We start from the raw sequence: 19,079 nt of genomic DNA, 5'->3' as shown, positions 1-19,079 counted from the left end.
GGTTGCTGCTCACAAGGAAGCTATTAAACCAAAAGTTCCAAATTGTGAAGTTGCAATCATCACTTCGTAAATTTTATGGATGCCATCATGTGCTGGTTGCCTGTTATTGAATATCTGTTTCACAGATAAATCTGATGTTTCTTATGTCCTGACTACAATCCTGTTTCCTTTTCATGAATGTGACCTACAGAATTAGACTATTTACCGGGTTTCTAATAAAGTGAGTAACATAAGTGACACTTGTGGAGCAGGATCTGCTTACCCTTCTGGAGCACCTGAGATCACATCCCATTTTTGGTGGGGTTCATATTGCCAAATCTTTAGTTTTCTATGTTGTGTCTTGTGTACTATTGTTTGTCTGTCTTTTTCTTTTTTGGCCATGGTCTTTTCAGTTTTTTTTTTCGATCTATGAGTTTGAATATCCCTTAAGTAAAATTTGAACACTTTATTATGCAATATTAAAAATGAAAATGTGGTATATTGCCAATGAGAATACTATCTACAAGAGACCAAATGACACAGAAATTAACAACTTTAGGTCATCATACCACCTTCAACAATGAGCAAAGCATACCGCATAGCTATAAAAGGCCCAGAATTGAAAAATGTGAAAAATAACAGCCTGTTTGATATTCATCAATGTTAGGTTTCAATACTAAAAGTCCGGGATAAAATATGGTGTGGGTACTTTAATTCAGTCACAGACCTGAAGGTTTGTTCTAGTTCCATTAGTTCAATTAAATAAAAGCAAATATATATTTTTTCCCACATCCATTTTATTGATGACATGAGAATCAGAAATCTATAATATCACAGAGTATGAAAATATTATGGAAAAAAATACATTTCAAACATCATTTTCTTTCCTTGCGATCTCTTAAAACAATTCCTTTGCAACTGGCTATAACTTAAAATGTTAAAATCACATCCAAAATTCAACAGGTTCTAATTAATTTTCTTGCAACTAGTCAGTTAAATCTAAATTCAATGTAGAGCTTTTGGCAATCAACAAATTTCCACCTGTGAAATTTTTCTTTAACATTTATATTTTAAACAGCTCTTCAACAGATTGAAGCAGACTAAGTAACATTAGAAATTAGTTATTACCTTCATGAATTTAGTTGTTATTCTACTGTATACATTTTCACAAAGAACATAACCCAATGTCTTCTCAATAGCATACAAAGGATGGCAGCTAAAAACCTCTTTTATGTGCTTATTTCTTCAATTTTGCTTTTGGAAAGAGATATCCAGACAAATTCATAAAGTTTGCTGTATGCCCATCAAAATACACTTACAATAATTACTTTCAAGGGTTAATGTTTTATGGTTTACACCACATTAGCCAAAAAAATACTATATCAGGCAAAGTACTTTCAAAGGGAGGTAATCGTACCCTTTTATGATGAACTCTCTACAAAGTCAAAATAAACAAAAATGCAAAATTTGTGTACTTTGACCCACTTCCTTTGTTACTAGCATTTAACAATTGAAATAACAATGACAATATTATAGGGTTATACATTAAGGGTATTCTAATAAAACACAAGGTTTCCAGAAAAAAACACTTAAAAAAAAGAGAATCTTACAATTTACACAAGATGGGTCACTTAAAAGTCACCCCTGTTAGTCATTTTTCACAGTGAAAGCTGGTGATTGTGAGTGATTCAAATTCAAATTACTAATTTGTGTATTTGAGATTTTATATGGCAGAGTTTTAACAAGTAAATCTAAAATATACACCAATAGCATTGTATCACTGTTTCCACTTGACATCAGCAAGGTTTACTTGTGTGAACTGTAAAAGCTTGCCATGTACTGTTTTTGCCTATTGAGTGAACTTTTGATATAGCAGTTTATCAGAGTCTACTCTTCACTTTACAAGTTTTAATGAAAAACCCTTAAAGTTTTTCTCTATTATGTCAAAGACTTTCAATGGATGGTTTACCATGAATGTAATGTATAAGCTTTAAACTAAAATAGCAACAATGTAATAAAACAATGATTCAACATAAACAAATATAAATCTTGAAATCATGATACAATGGCAAAGAATAACAAATAATAATGGAAAAAAAAGTTATACTTATATATTTAGCAGTTCTAAATGTTTTTTACAAGGGTAATATATTTTAACATTACAAAAAGATCGGATGCTTTAACAGAAATGCATGACTAGATTATTAATTTTGAAATTCTTCGAATTCTATCGATTTTTCTGTTGTAGACAAGTACTAATTTAAAATAGCAGTACAAAATGCATAACACAACATTTGAAAAACAAAATTACCATAGTTATATTCAAAAGTTCCGTCTTATTCATTTTCATAATTTTAACAAAACTTATGATTGAATTTTGCTACAAGAAAAACTTGAAAGACAAATGTTTCTAAAATGACAACATCAAACATAAAAGAAATACACTTTATGATAAAAGCCCTCATGGATGAACAACCACAAATGCATAGGAAAAATAAAATAACAAGCAACAATAACAAATATAATACTTTGTTACAATATCTTAATTTGAATGAACCACTTCACTAAATGGTCACTCTAAAGACAAACTGTGGACTTACACAAAGCACTGGTTGATACCCACAGTTATTGTGAAATTTGTGGATAGTTTTCCACCAAAAAATACGCAATTAAAATACATACCAGGTTTATTGATCCAAAACCAAGTAGGGCTCTGAATACCTCAATCAATGAAAAGTTTTAAGCAATGGAAAAGTAAATTCTGGATCTGATTCCCAGTGGAATTATTCTCTGCTTAAATCAGATCCACATTTTACTCCCTTATGTTGCAAATGTTTCACTAATTGCTCCTTGGGATCCACATGTCTTCACAGATTTGACTCAGGGTAACTGGTTTGAGATAATGAACAACAATCTCAATATCATTACTAATTATAACAAAGTATTACATGTACAATGGTATAACAACAATATCAACAAAAAGATTCCTAAGGCTAAGGTTATTTAGACATTTAGTTGTGTTAGTCTCGGTTTATAAATAAATGATGACAAATACAGGTCTTCTGGGTAATAACTCTGCATAAAAGAAAATCCCTGTCTGTCTTAATGGGAAATAGAAATGAGACACAAAATATATGAGTTTAAACTAAGGGAGATGTATGGTATAGGTCTATGAAACAGCAAACCCAACAAAAAGACATTAAGAGGTGTACCCTCAGTTTATTTATATTTTTGAGAAAAGGTTTTGATCACTTTATAAAAGTTACTATGGTTAGAAAATTCCAGTTATCAAATACTTAATAAAAGCTCCAGCACTTTTCATGCTTTGGATTTGTTTTCTATATTTAGATACAGGAATTACAACAAGCTATAATGGTAACAGTTATAAAATAAGATATTGTTTATTTTGTGCAGTATTAAAAAGGGATTGGCACAGAATGCACTAGACATGCTAGATATTTAAGTCAAAAATAGATCACATAATTATATATAAATATTTATGAACTTAATCTTCTTCATATCCTGCTTTGGTTATTCTGGTTAAGCTTTATCTTTTTATTTATAAGTTAACCTGTTTATATCAAAAAAGAATTTAAAAGAGTCAATATATAAAAACTAACAGTCTTGAAGAAAAAATGTCAAGATTAGCTTTCATAATATAAGTAGAAAATTTTAATATTGTATTCCGTGATCACAGTAGAATGTCCTTTGCACTGGTCCGTGGAGATTTTATGATCCTTGACTATCTATGAAACTGATGGGCCTGGAGGAGGAGGGCTAGAGTCCTGAAATAGAAATCAACAATAAATCTGATTATATTGTATTATGACTGATCTTTTAACATGTTTAAGAAACATATGAAGGAAAACAAAAGTCTGTACCAGATGGTCATGGTATCTCTGAAAAGGATCAGTGAAGTAAAAGTTTGCAATTTGGACTTTTTTACAGGGTACATTGTTAGCATTTTGTTTGATCTTATTTTTTTTCGTTTTTTTTTAAATGAGATATTATTTATATAAATTTTTGATACATCATACAGGTAATTGTAATTGGACAAGTAAAAATTAAAAACAGCAATAAGAGCTCAACCGTTCTTTTTCATGTGTTGTAAGCAACTTTTAAACGGTCATGAATTGATATAAATTATTCTTTCTTTTTTATGCTTTTCAAAAGTGAAAACAGGCTTTTTATGGCACGATTGATATTTCTTTTGAAAAAACTTGTGACTTTCTGGTTTATATATAATGATATTTGATAGCTTACATTATTCCTCTCTGGTTTCATATCACCCCTCTGCCTGAGACTTCTGGGACGGAGGAGATATAAAGCTGTAGCAACGACCATCCATCCCATCATCATTAACATCATAGTACTAAACCCTCCATCGGGGGCACTGTCTGCTCCTGGCACTACAAGATAGAAATAAGATGAGGTATGATTGCTAATGAGACAGCTATCTATTGGAAATAAATGATATGGAAGTTAGCAACAATAGGACAATACATGTAATTGAGGCAACAAAAAATACCAATACAAATAACAATCTATCTTTGTTCTAAAATTGGAGAAGAAAACTGTATTGCAGTTTTGTGTAAGTGCTAAGGACTTTACATTAAATCGGAATTGAGGAGGTTAGGACAGAATTTTTTATTTTCAGGTGAGGGTTATTATTCTCTCATACATCATTTTGGTGGAAAAGTCCTTATGATTTAAATTGTATCCATTATTTATCTATAATTCATAAATCATTTTAGTTTTATTAGCAGTATAAGTAAAGTATTTGACAAATACAATTATCAAATAGTTTTATTCAAAACTTATAATCAATGAATTATATAATTATTTAGATAAATACAGTAAATAAGCCTGACCAATTCAAGTACCAGGTTTATCAATGTATAACAATTTTTTTTCCCCCTTCTACAAATATATCACATTGTATCAGTCAGTACATGTATCTACTTACATTCTGTCACGCATTCATTATCTGTACAGTAGGACTGTGTGTTCCTTAACTGAAATATACAAGAAGTGTTAAGAAACTGAAATTGACAAGAATTTAATAAATAACTATGTAAAAATACATCTAAGGAATGACTGTAATATTTTTTCTGTCTATGAAGAAATAACATAAAAAATTTGGTGCACACTGAATAAGGCGCGTAGCGGGTTATTAAACAGTGTGCACCACATTTTTTATGTTATTTCGAATAGACAGAAAAAATATTACAGTCATTTCTTATAATTTAATTCTAAATTCCATTTTAAACCATAAAAAAACATGAAAAAATGTTGATGACATCACGGTCACATGACTAACTTATGTCTATGGGCTGATAACAAAATAACGTCAGCCAATCAGAAGACGTGTTACATCCAAAATTAAATTATATTTGGATCATATACATTGTAAACTACATGCAATGTACATGTATCTCAGTTTAGAGTGCATGAAGTTCCTAATATTTGAAAACAACTTTATAACTTGGTTTGCTGTAGAAATGCTGTATACATGGCATTCTTTGATACATTTTTTTTAAAATTTCCATCATGTCCATTAAATGAATATTCTAAAAAATTATATTTTCTGCATGTCTCTTATTTAATGTAATATGTTATTTTGTATTATTTCTCTAAACATTTGACTTTGATCTGCTGTTTCTAACTTTTACGTGTATATTGTATAAAACTCATTAATCACTATGAAACATATGCCATTTTGTATACATATATGTATGCACTTCAAACCAAAGGTGTTATTAAATTATTACTATTGATTATTATATTACGTTTAACTATGAGTATCATATTAACAAAATGCTATAGTTATTTATTTTTATTGCCATGACAGTAAATATTTATACGAATTGATTGCCTATATTTTTATTTTTTTTACTGGGATAAGCATGGTTAGACAGCAAGTGACAATTACCATCTTTAAGCACATAACATTGCAGTTATTCATGTAAATCTGTATTTCTTTTTTCAAAATTAAATTGTTTGTAGTATTGGTTTAATCAATTTACTTGTATAAAGGTTATAATACATTGCAAAAAGGCAAATTTGAACATCTTGTATATGTATGTAATAATGTTCAACTTGTTTTAACAATAACAAGTGAAACTGTGAGCTACTGCTCACTGATGATACCCCCGCCGCAAGTGGATAATATTGATAGTGTAAAAATATGCAAGTGTTCGGTAAACAGGAAGTTGTCGAGTGATGAATCTGACAACGCATCACACGGTATAGCTGACTTATATAAATCCTGAAACCAAATTTCAGAAATCCTTGTATTGTAGTTCCTGAGAAAAATGCGACGAAAAATATTCATGGGACGGACGGACTGACAGAAGGACAGACAGAGGTAAAACAGTATACCCCCCCTTTTTTAAAGAGGGGATATAAAAAGTCAAATTTTAATATCTCTTGTACATGTTGTATAATGTACAAATGTATGCAAAAATCATGATATTTTTTTTAATTTAAATAATTAGTTTAATAATTCAAACTGTAAAAAGACAAAATCCTGTTTAGGACAAGGAACTTCTTTTATTTTGGTAAACATGTAAAGGATTTGCCTTGACGTAACCAGGATCCTGCGGTCTTTTCATAATTATGGATTTATGATGTTTTAAAACCACAATTTTGTTATATAATATACATGTAAATTAATGTACAAACCATATTTATGAGTCTTTGCATGGCATTCTCATGGTTCCATATACACTCACAGGGATCAAAGTCAGCCATCTTATCTGTAATTAAATAATACAATCATTATTTAAATTAGAACATAACATATTGTGTTCAAAAACTATTCTAGCTTCTATTAATACATGTATCAGTGTGTTCAACTGCAAAAAAATCAAAGAGAATGGGACATTTAGAACTGGGGTCACTGTTCCATGTGTTCTGTTAAAATGTTACTAATCTTTTGTGTGTTTTTTTGTTGTTGTTGTTCATTCATCGATATCAAACATACCAAACTTTACATTATTTTTAACCTCTAAAATATTACAAACTTCCTTTTCTAGTCTACACTGTACACGTACATGATGTTATATATGATTTCCAATTTTAAATCTATAAATAATTTAGTGATAATGAAATCAATACCATGATTTATAAAACTAGTTTTAGTTAAGCAATTTTATAATTTTAAGTAGAATTGTGAAATTTGCTATTAGATTTGCATTTTTCAATATATTATAATTAGTACTAATCCTTACATGCCTTATCATGCTTATTGGCTATTGAAAAATGAAAGTTAATAAACAATTTATCAGGAAGAAATTTTAAAATTTCAAAGCAGGATTTTTTTATCACATTTCTATTGTCATGATCACAAAGCAGTAAATATATTGAATAACACTAAAAGATTAAGTTCAACTAAAACATCAATCCTCCATGTCCTCATTCTTTTTTCGATAAAACTTTTGAAAACAGCATACAATTAGAACAATACTTCTTTCTCTGCCTTACACGTTTCTCTTTCCATTAGAAGCCTTTGTATATATTGATTCTTGGGTGATGATGATGATATTTGTATTGGATTTGACTTTATTGTTTATTTATGAATTCTTTATGAGAATGTTCATATTTTAGGTTTAATTATATTGCAAGGATCATATATATATACTATATTTTCCTGAATTATTGATTGAAAAATTGCTTCTATTTAAAAACAGTTGAAACACAAGTTGAAATAGAGGTACAAATGTAATACACTGTATCGAAATAAAACAAGAACTAAATTACAGAAATCGCTTAAATTTTACAATTATTTAGTTTGTGTACAGCTTATTTGAAAACAATAATAAACTAGATGTGTCAAAGCGACCCGAATGGCCCTGTCCCAAAAAGTTGAAAAATCTGCAATTTCAATATAAACACATGTGGACACAAACATGATGGTAGCCTCACATGTCAAAAATCAGCTCAAAATCTGGAGAGGAATAGAGAAAAATTCCATATAACTGTGATTTTCAATAATTTATCAAAGTCCAAAGCCCGTAATTTCAGCGAAAATTAGTGGAGCAGAACGAAACTTAAGCTTGACCTATAACTCATCATGGTTAACTTACATACCAAAAATCAGCCCAATATTTGAAGGCGTTTAGAAAAAAACTCTGTATTATGGTTTGTTGCGGAATGACGGAATTTCGGACAAGGGTAAAATTATATGGCATTGACAACTATGTTGCGGGGCCATAAAAATATAGGTCACCGATGAGTTAAAAAAGATATTTCAATTTTAATGCCAAAAAATGGCATTTTTGCACAAAAAGGGAGATAATTTGAAGCTTTTTCAATGATATAAACATTATGATATAAAACTTTGAAAAATATTTACCTTGACCCTTTGAAATTTTTTTAATTTTTTTAAATAACTTGAACCAAATACTTTCTCAGAAAAAATAGGTTGGATACATGATGAATATATATTATACAGTTTAATTAACAAACACTAAATTTTGATCATTGACAAGCTTATTATTTTCTTAACGCTACATCGTGATTAAAACATATAGCTGATTTTACAGAGTTATCTCCCTGTAGTGTTAGGTACAAAGTGTTTTACAAAACAAGTACAAAACTTTTGGTAGTTGATGCTGCAAATAATCAATACGGGTTCATGACTTCTACCTTCCAACTGAGTTTAAGTCCTACACAATTTCCAAAATTGCAAGAAACTAAGTGGGAACCCAAAGGAGAGCTTGTGACCATTCTTGACTAAGGGGGAGCAATGTACATGTAGGCTTGGCATCAGAATTGTTACAAATGACAATTAATGAAAATATAATGTTATTCTACATGTTGTATAACATGTACATGTACACTGTCACTGTGACTGTATATTGAAATAAATAAAATAAGCAATATATCGATCAGCCTAGTCATGGAAATGTAGGAATGACATGTTTTCAATCAGGCCACGCCGTAGACGCGAGATTTGGCGTGGAAAAATTTCCTCCAGCGTTTAAATTTTCATCCAATTGCAAGGAGATCCCTGTCTACATAATTACTGGAATCTGACACAGTGGTTCCTGTAAAATTTTGACGTCATAATACAAAATATCTGATGACTTAATGGAAAAGTGATTGTTGTTTGACATCAATAGATTAGTTCAAGCAGTACAGATTATCAAAAAGTGATAAGGTGTATTACCAAACAAACAAGTGCCCTGTCCAAGATTGGCAAGAATCTGACACTCAATATAAACAAGATCTCAAATCAGTGACGACTAGGTTGTAGTCCGCTTTTAATGTTTTTATTTCTGGAAATCAAAGTGAATTCTCAATTTTTGTAATGCAGACAGATACATGTACGTGGTCTGACTATGTAACAGTTGGTAAACAAACACTATTTCATCATCGCAACTTTCAGTTTAGATCTGGTAAATAAATTTGACATGCAAAATGATTTTTAAACTGTGGATACACTACGAAAGTTGCATAGGACCTATTTTAAGCAAAAATACGTACATTTCTACTGTAACAGTTGAATTTTTGAAAAGGGAAGAGGTTCTAGCCTGCCAGATGATACTGCCAAAGGTGTTTACTTGTCAACTTCCGGTTATACCAAAACAAAAGACACGTCAGTTTAGAACAAATCCCCGGATGAAAAAAAGTTTAGCAGCGCGAATTTTCAAAAGAAAGAAAATATCTAGATCTATAAGGCATTTGATTATGATAAAGTCTTTTTAAAGAGGCAATAAATCATGTTTAAACGAACTAAAATAATTGATAAGAACAATACAATCCTTTTTGTATCATGTAAAGATTTACCACATACTGGTTTTACCAACTATTTTCAATCACACTGTTCCGTGACAGGGCAATGGATGTGACTTTAATGGTTTAGCGTCACCATCACTAACGATCTGACATGGAATTCACATATGAATAACATCACAAATAAAGCAAACAAATGCATAACTGAGATAATTTAAAAGAAATGTAAAAAACCAACAGCATAAAAACAAAAGAACTTGCCTACACTAAAGGCAACAGTAGTATAATACCGCTGTTCAAAAGTCATATATATATATGAGGGGAGGACAGGGGTAAGGGAGACAGGGAGAAAGGGGGTAGGAGAAAGGAGAAAGGGGGATGGAGAAAGGAGAGGAAGGCTGGGAGAAAGGAGAAAAAGATGGAGAAAGGAGAAAAAATAAAATATCTCCCCTTTTAAAATTTTTTCTAATATTTCAAGAAAAAATATCTCAAAAGGAAATGTTTTATTCTAATGGGAGAAAGGAGAACGGGGGTAGGACAAAGGAGAAGAGGGGTGGGAGAAGGGAGAAGGGTACCCCCTGTCCCCCCTCATATATGAGGGAGGGTAGGAGGGGTCATGATCCCGAAATCCCGGGCTTAAAAACACGACATCCCGAAATCCCGGGCTACAAAAACACGAAATCCCGAGGTCCCGAAATTCGAAGAAAGAATTTAAAACACCCGATCCCGGAGTCCCGATAAAGGTCCTATCCCCCCTCATATATAGAATAACCATACATTGTCTCGAAATATCAATGTTATTTGTACAAGGCTTAGAAACAGGTAGAATTGATTGATATTTTGAGACAATGTATGGTTATTCTTTATATACTGCAACTCTTATAACTGTTTTAAATGAAGCTTTCGGTGGCCGGGTGTTACCTTTCCACGTCAGTTTTAATCTAGCGTCGTACTACAGTACATTATATATAAGGCATGGGCATCCAAACAACATTTTCCAAAAGACCAAAAAGGTGAAAAGGTATATTTAAACAAAACGCATTTGACTAACATGCAGGTCGAACAACTGATGTTCTTTAACCCTGGTGACTGCCATTGGCGATTGCCAAATAAAATTGATCACGAGATGTAACAAAATGGATCTTAATATATATATACATATATATATTTATAACAAGTCAAAAAGGGTACAACATCACCATTAAATAACTATAAAATGAACACATATAGATATTTCGGATAACAGATATCCTTCTTTAATAATAGCACGATGTCAAATGAATCATGTCAATAAAATTAATTCAAACTGAGAAACTTTTTCTAAATCTTGAAATTTATACAATTTAAGTGAACACCACAGACGCTGATAAAATTTTTAAACACGGCGCAAAGATTACAAAGATATGCCAAATGAAAATAGTTATTTTCGATGTGAACTGGCACAACTTTAAATTTGACAGTTTAGATCATGTTATAACTGCATTGAGGGCAGTCCTCAAACAAAAAAATCAAAAATATCCTAACCGATCCAAGTTTGTATAATATTTCAAACTTGACAACGGTAGGGCAACCTAACTCATTTACTGTTCTTTGACCATAAGGTTAAAATACTCCAGACCTCTGATTGCATGGTCCAAAATTCTAACGGGACGGGAAACACTGATGAATTTCGATGTCTATTTGTATCAGTAAAGACTCAACTTAAAGTTGCATGTACAGTATACTTTTGTGTGATTTTATTCTTTTGGATCGAGGCGCTCTAGGTGTAGGTAAATATTTGCAATTCCCATAAAATAAACTATTAAATTGACGTAAATTAGTGACATGCTTAAACAATTTACAATAACGTATTTAGATAGTTTTGGATGAATTTAAATGATGATTTACTTAAATATCTCATATGTATAAAAAAAAAACATCGCTTATACCACATTTTAGCATTTTTTTCTGAGAAATGGATACTAGTACATTTTTGGACTTGTAATGTACATTACACACACAAAAAACAAGACCAAAAAAATTGTTGATTTTTTTTAATGTGACAAAACGTTACATATAACATCTTCGCTAGCCAAGGGTTACGATCCACTCCCGCTCTCTTCACCCTTGGCGGATTGAGATAAAATTTCGGAGACACAGGGTAAGGATTTTTATTGGTTGCAGTCGAAACTCGCTGCATCCAATCAAAAAGCGCCTTTAACATGATCACGTGTAAATGTAGAAAGTGTTTGTAAACAATTGCCACGTGTTTATTGTGCAACAAGTCTTTACATCCCTAAACATGCGACTATATTTAGTGACAACTTGAATGTTTTTAATCAACTAATAGAAGTTCCTGTGTATGTTTCATGCACAAATGCATGAATGTTGGCGTATATTTTCGTTTCCGGCTTTACCAAGTGTGTAGAATCTAGACACTACCGTGATTTTACCTCCAAATTGAAGAGTTCAAGTGCTACCATTGGTCAAGAATAATGTATTCGGAATGGGCGTGACTTAAATCTTCCGACAGATGGCGCAACATTGTTTTCACAAATGTTGGCTCAATCCGCCAAGGGTGAAGAGAGCGGGAGTGAATCGTAACCCTTGGCTAGCGAAGATGTACATATAACTGTTAGAAAAAACACTGTGGTCTCGGGCTAGAACATCAACTCCTATGAAGAGTTTATTATTAAGGCAATGTTGATTTATTTGTAGCTCTTGTCCTGGTGATCATATTTCATATTTTCAATTTCACTCTTTTAAGTTTCTAAACTGAAAACCAAGTAGGACTAAAATTGTCATAAAAGAGTAATTTCTCTCTAGAGGTTGACTAAAACATTTTGTCATTTGATCTTATTTACAAATATGATTATATATCTTTGCCTGCTGATCATTTTGGTGTGTACATTTTCTGTCTATAAAATATAGTTTTTTGATGAAAAAACTTATAAAAAGAAATTATTCAAGGGCAATAACTCCAATGAAAAGTTGACTGTCATTTTTGTCAGTTACACTTTCCCTCTTAGTTATCAAGACAAGAGTCAACATTGTCATAAACAGTTGTAACAATGCATTAAAGGTAATAATTCGTATTATTAGGAGTCGTCTAACAGCTTAAGTAAAAATTGGTTAAAATTGTTAAATTAACCAAAAGATTTTTTTTACCCTGGTGCTAATATTATTTGGTAGAAAGTAAAATAACAAAAATACCGAATTCTGAAGAAAATAAAAAACGGAAAGTCAATTATAAAATGGCAAAATCAGAAGCTCAAACACATGAAAAGAACGGACAAACAACTGTCAAACTACTTGGTACTATGTCGTTGTGGAGTCTTTTGTAGATGAAACTCTCTTTTGGCCTACAAAGTACTTGTAATACTCTTGATTACACAAATCACATAACTTGCTATTTTGCCATCATCAACATATCGAAACAATGCAGTTAAAGGGTAATTGACTAGCTGTTAAAAAAATATTTTTTCTTCTTCTATATGAAGTCTGTGTCAGATGACAATAGTTACAAAGAAGAGACCAGTTCAAATATGTTGTCATTCACGAAATCTGTATTATGTCAGTTACAGAGAACTTTTAGTTTGAATCCGAGTTTTATTTTTCAAAATGTATGAGTTATCCGTCAACAAATGAACATATTGATAACTCTTATAGTTAGAACACTTGTGTTAACGTTAGAAAAGTCTTTCGTTTTTATAATATCAACATGTGTTTCACACATACTGCCCCATAGAGTAGATAGTTTCACAAAACTCCATAAGCATGGCTTTAATTGCTGATAAAAAATAAAGGTAATAATGAAGGTTGCGTGCAGCATTTTGAAAAACCAAAAATATATATTTGAGTGTAAGGACACTTATGCAATCTAGGTGCCTAATACAGTGAGGAATTCACGTTTCATCTTTGTTTGAATTTTACTATGAACATTGTAAAGGCCTATGCCTATTCAGGATTTCCTTTTATGTAAGTGTCGTGAGGATGTATTTTGTTGAGTTTCAAAGAGAATTAAATTACTCAATTCGTATATATAAAATTTAGTCCTGGAATCTATGATGAGTTTATTTACAACCACTGGGTCGATACCACTGCTGGTGGAGATTTGTTTCCCCGAGGGTATCACTGCTATTTCAAAAAAAATGATGCCAAAGTGTGACAAACATGGTAAAAAATTAAGTCATTGCTAATCTTTTTTCTATCATTTTTCTTTAATCCAGAGACATTCAAGTTTACAAAACTACCAAGGGTTAATGCAAAATAATAAAAACAAAAATTTTAACAACATTTTACTCATAAGAATTCATCCACTTTTCAAAGGAAACAACAAAATAATAATATCAACTGACAAACATAAATAAGAATATAAATATCAATGTAATTTTTTTGTTTGTTACAATAAAGGTACTAAATGATTTTCCTGCAATTTTTTTTTACTTATAAACAGTTTTTATTTTTAAATATGTAAATTTCACCAATTTTTAGTGTATTCTTTAATATCTTATTTCAAAAGTTTTTATATCTCTTTGCAAAAGCTTTAATTTTATATAAAAAGTATAAGGATGCAAACATATATGATGTAATTACATCCTCTGAAAATTTCACAACAATTGCTTCAGTCAATTCTAAGTTTTCTTCATTTAAAAAATACAAACATGTGTTTTTTATCCTTTTGTTACACTCCTGACATATTTTTTTAGTAACTGTAAGACTGTTTTTTAATGGAATGTTTAGAAAATCAGTAATGATATCTATTTTAAATTTACAATCTCACAAATAAATAAATTTATTAGATATTTGATTACATATTTTTTTTAATTCTGAGCAAAGAGCAAACTTTTTACATGTTTAATGAGAATTACACTTTAATTATTAAGAATCTTTGGTGAATAGTGTGCAGAAAAATCATTTTTACAAGACAGATCGGCTTTCTCATTACATAGTAAAGATGTTACAATTATTTTAATAAAGAATCATGTTGAATTTTGTTATAGATAAGCTACATCAGAAACTTGTCAGGAGTGTAACAAATGTTACACTCCTGACCATAATTTATTGCTACCATATTTTAACCTGAAACTGACTTGAAATCATGTAGAGTCTTTATATTTCACATATTATTTTAGTGCTGATTAAGAACAGGTTAAAAAAAATTATATACTTCTTACATATTTACAAATTTTGCTAATTGTCTATTTAAAAAAAAAGATGGCTTTCCTTTAAACCTTGTTCAGTCTCTTGTTTGATACTATATATATGCTGTTTTTATGTCAGATAATGTATTATGATAAGTTTGTTCGTACTACCAAAGATGGTAGCAGTATGTGCTGTGTATATTAAAAATTGTCCAAAAATGTACCCAAAAATGTCAGGAGTGTAACGCTTTAAAATGTTTAAGTGTAACATTCATGTTATTTTTTATAGAAACAATGTTGTTATTATTGGTTTTTTTTTTCTGGAATTTGAGTGTGAACACCATCTGTTGCATATTTTCAGTAACAAACATGCCATTAGTATGGCCTTTATTGCTTGTTTATGCTCAATACTTGTATGTCAGGACTGTAACACATTTAAACAAGCTAGTTCAATTGCAATTTTAGTTCAAAAATTTCAAAAGTAATGATGTAGACTTGTATTCTGTGTTAAGCTGAGGTGTAGTAATGTCATTTTATAATAATTGTCAGCTTGTTTTTCTTCCAATAACTTTCCTTTGCTAATAAGATTGAAATAAGGCATTTTTTTGTGTTACACTCCTGACATTGAAGTATTGAGCATACAAAAGCAATGAAGGCCATAATAATGGCATGTTTGTTACTGATAAATTGTAACAGGTAATGTTCACTGAAATTCAAGAAAAAACAACAACTATAACAACATTGTTTCTAAAAAAAATACATCTTAACCCAGTTGTTACACTCCTGACAGACCTGGGTAGTCCTCTTATTGTAACCATAATATTCCAGTAGTAGAACTTCAGGGTCAACTGGATGCACCTGTGCCAAGCTATGATACTAAACAAAAAAAATAAACCGTGCAGGATGTACAGAAACATGTTATTTCACCTACAAAGACATTTTCTGGCAGCATATTAACTTTTACTAACATTTTTTTTTTACACAAACTTATTTGACTTACCTTATGAGGCTCATAAAAATGTAAATATATGGAAAAATTGAACAAGAAATCATAGTCAAGATATAATAGTTGGATGAAAGATATTGTTTGGTATTGTATCTGCCCTTATTTATTCTATATCATCAATGAATGCACATGCTTTCTTCCAAACGTCACACTAAAAGCGTTACACTCCTGACATTTTGAGGTACAATTTTGGACAATATTTTTTAAACAGAGCACATACTGCTATTATCTTTGGTAGTTAGGACCAACTAATCCTAATACATTATCTGACCTAAAAACATTACAGATATAGTATCATACAAGAGACTGACAAAGGTTTAAAGGAAAGGCATCATTTTTTTTTTGAAATAGCCCATAATTATATATATGATAAGCCCAGTAGTCAGCACTTTTTGTGCTGACATGAATTATCATTGATATTGTTATATTTATAAATTAACTGTTTACAAAATATTGATTTTTTAGAAGTACTAAGGCTTTTCTACCTCAGACATAGATTACCTTAGCTGTATTTGGCAATACTTTTAGGAATTTTGGATCTCAATGCTCTTCAACATCGTACTTTATTTGGTTTTTTTCAACTTTTTTGGATTCGAGCGTCACTGATGAGTCTTTTGTAGACGAAACGCGCGTCTGGCGTATATATGTAGGACTCTAAAGTACGATGGTCTACGCTAAAGTACGCTGGTATATCACGCTAAAAGGCGATGGCTGTTTGTTCGCTAAAGTACGACGGTTTACCACGCTAAAGTGCGATGGACCAAAAGGGTAGTGTTAAAGGGCTAACAACTTTAAAGATCATTGATGTATAATAAATAGTCTTTTTTCAAAAGCTAATAGGTTAAGGTTTTATAACATATGTGGTAGGCTTTATAATTACCGGTAGGCTTAAGTGATTGTTTCTAAATTAAATTAAATGGTAGTTTAGGTATGACAACAATCTATATAATTTTATCCTGTATATGATAAAAAAAAATTCGGGTGTATCAAATATTTGGATAATTGATGTAGCTTGCCGTTCACACAGTCTATCACTTATGTGAATATCTCCCCAGAAAGTCGACATTGTAAATTACAAATACAAATCCTTTCTGGTGAAACATTTATTTGTTTAAAACATTCTTAATTTAAATGAGAGAGAAATGCAATGTTCTCCGAGCTTTCTTTATTTTTCGCAGGGAGTACAAATACAGGTTGTATTTTCCTACAAACTATTTTTTTTAGTAGACAATTTACGATTTACGCATGAAAACATGTACCTTTATTTTACCGACTTTAATTTTCAATAAAATCGACAATTTATTAACGAGGACCGGAAAGTAAACTGCAACATAAAGAATTCGTTCAATGCATCCGTCACCTTCTAATAGAAACAGGATAAAGGATACTTATGCGTATACTTTTGTATCTGTATAGTAAGATAGTGGACTACAGGACACAAGCCCTACTTCCAGCACCCGAAATAAAAACATATTTGCCTCAGCCGACAAAGCACGGTTATGTTTAAATTGAGTAAGTCATGGACATTTGGTTTAAAGTTGTTAATCAAATATTCTACATTTATCTTTCGGCATGTTCATTTATTTGTTTGTATAATTAATAGTTATCCCATAAGGACGTGGTGTGTCAGTGCAGTGTAAGATCACCCCGATGGCCGGAGGCCAGAGGGTGATCTAACACTGACACACCAAGTCCGAGTGGGATAACTATTTTACATCCCAGCTCTTTTAGAATAGACGAAAAACAATTTACAATTCATAAACTCTAGTTTAGAACGCCACACAACCATTACAATATACTGTATTTATTATTAAATGATGTATACCCTTTATGACCCCTAAACACGATGAGTAGATATCAAATAATGACAACTCGCCCCACTTGCCAATCGGCCCACACTATATCGCCACTTTATAAAAAAATCGCCCCACTCTTGTTTACCGACTCGCCCACTTTTGAAAAAGTGTTAAATCAAATTGAACAATCAGTCTGAAAACTCACTTATTAACAAAAAAGGTTTAAACCCCACTGAATAAAGGTCTGACAACTCGCCCTACTTATAAAAAGATCTTGCTTCCTTTTAGTATGTAAAATTACTACAAGTTCGTATCCAGTCGTCCTGGTGTAGTGGTATGTGTCGTGGCTTGATATGCTAAAGGTCTTGAGTTCGAATCCCAGCATATACACTGGATTTTTTCTTCATGAATTTTGATAGATAGTCTTTTCCGTATGATTAATTATAATTAAGTTTTATAGTGGATTTGACATTCCCGCCAAAATGTTACAGAACAAAGGATAGCATGCATAACAAAGAAACTCAAACTGGTGTGATCTGGTAGGGGTGATCCGGCACAGATCACCCCTGTTAGAACAAAGGAGCTGGGATGTAAAAGACTGTTCATGTCACAATCCATACTTACGTTTTGTCTATACAAACCATTACACTTTTGCGTGTGTAGGCATCGCACTTTAGCGTAGACTATCGCATTTTAGCGTAACCATCGTACTTTAGCGTCCCCATCGCACTTCAGAGTCCTACATGTATAAAATTTAGTCCTGCAATCTATGATGAGTTTATTTACAACCACTGGGTAGATGCCACTGCTGGTGGAGATTTATTTCCCCGAGGGTATCACAAGCCCAGTAGTCAGCACTTTTTGTGCTGACATGAATTATCATTGATATTGTTATATTTATAAATTAACTGTTTACAAAATATTGAATTTTTAGAAATACTAAGGCTTTTCTACCTCAGGCATAGATTCCCTTAGCTCTATTTGGCAACACTTTTAGGAATTTTGGATCTCAATGCTCTTCAACTTCGTACTTTATTTGGCTTTTTTCAACTTTTTTGGATTCGAGGTTCACTGATGAGTCTTTTGTAGACGAAACGCGCGTCTGGCGTATATATAAAATTTAGTCCTGGAATCTATGATGAGTTTATTTACAACCACTAGGTCGATGCCACTGCTGGTGGAGATTTATTTCCCCGAGGGTATCACAAGCCCAGTAGTCAGCACTTTTTGTGCTGACCTGAATTATCATTGATATTGTTATAAAAATGTATTTATAAATTAACTGTTTACAAAATATTGAATTTTTAAAAATACTAAGGCTTTTCTACCTCAGGCATAGATTACCTTAGCTGTATTTGGCAACAATTTTAGGAATTTTGAATCTCAATGCTCTTCAACTTCGTACTTTATTTGGCTTTTTTCAACTGTTTTGGATTC

At 31.4% G+C, this 19,079-nt stretch overlaps 1 protein-coding gene across 1 annotated transcript; it reads right to left on the bottom strand.

Annotated features, from left to right (window-relative positions):
- Positions 1-756: 756 nt before the first annotated feature.
- LOC139528352 (small integral membrane protein 14-like) lies at positions 757-9,593 on the bottom strand. The gene is made up of 5 exons (XM_071324297.1): positions 9,469-9,593; positions 6,664-6,737; positions 4,946-4,994; positions 4,243-4,388; positions 757-3,764 (listed from the first exon to the last, which is right to left on the bottom strand). Exons 2-5 carry the CDS (start codon positions 6,730-6,732, stop codon positions 3,726-3,728), a joined length of 303 nt encoding a protein of 100 aa, XP_071180398.1. The 5' UTR covers positions 6,733-6,737; positions 9,469-9,593; the 3' UTR covers positions 757-3,725.
- Positions 9,594-19,079: the final 9,486 nt, after the last annotated feature.

Source organism: Mytilus edulis, chromosome 6 (assembly GCF_963676685.1).
Source record: "Mytilus edulis chromosome 6, xbMytEdul2.2, whole genome shotgun sequence".
NCBI lineage: Eukaryota > Metazoa > Mollusca > Bivalvia > Mytilida > Mytilidae > Mytilus > Mytilus edulis.
The sequence above is the reverse complement of the archived record's forward strand: the minus strand, read 5'-3'. Positions and strand labels throughout refer to the sequence as shown.

Coding starts and splice junctions, on each gene's coding strand:
- LOC139528352 (XM_071324297.1), bottom strand. CDS start 6,732: ATGGCTGACTTTGATCCCTGTGAGTGTATATGGAACCATGAGAATGCC. Junction 4,995..6,663: donor TGCAAAGACTCATAAATATG/GTTTGTACATTA, acceptor TGTATATTTCAG/TTAAGGAACACACAGTCCTA. Junction 3,765..4,242: donor TGAAACCAGAGAGGAATAAT/GTAAGCTATCAA, acceptor TTTCTATTTCAG/GACTCTAGCCCTCCTCCTCC.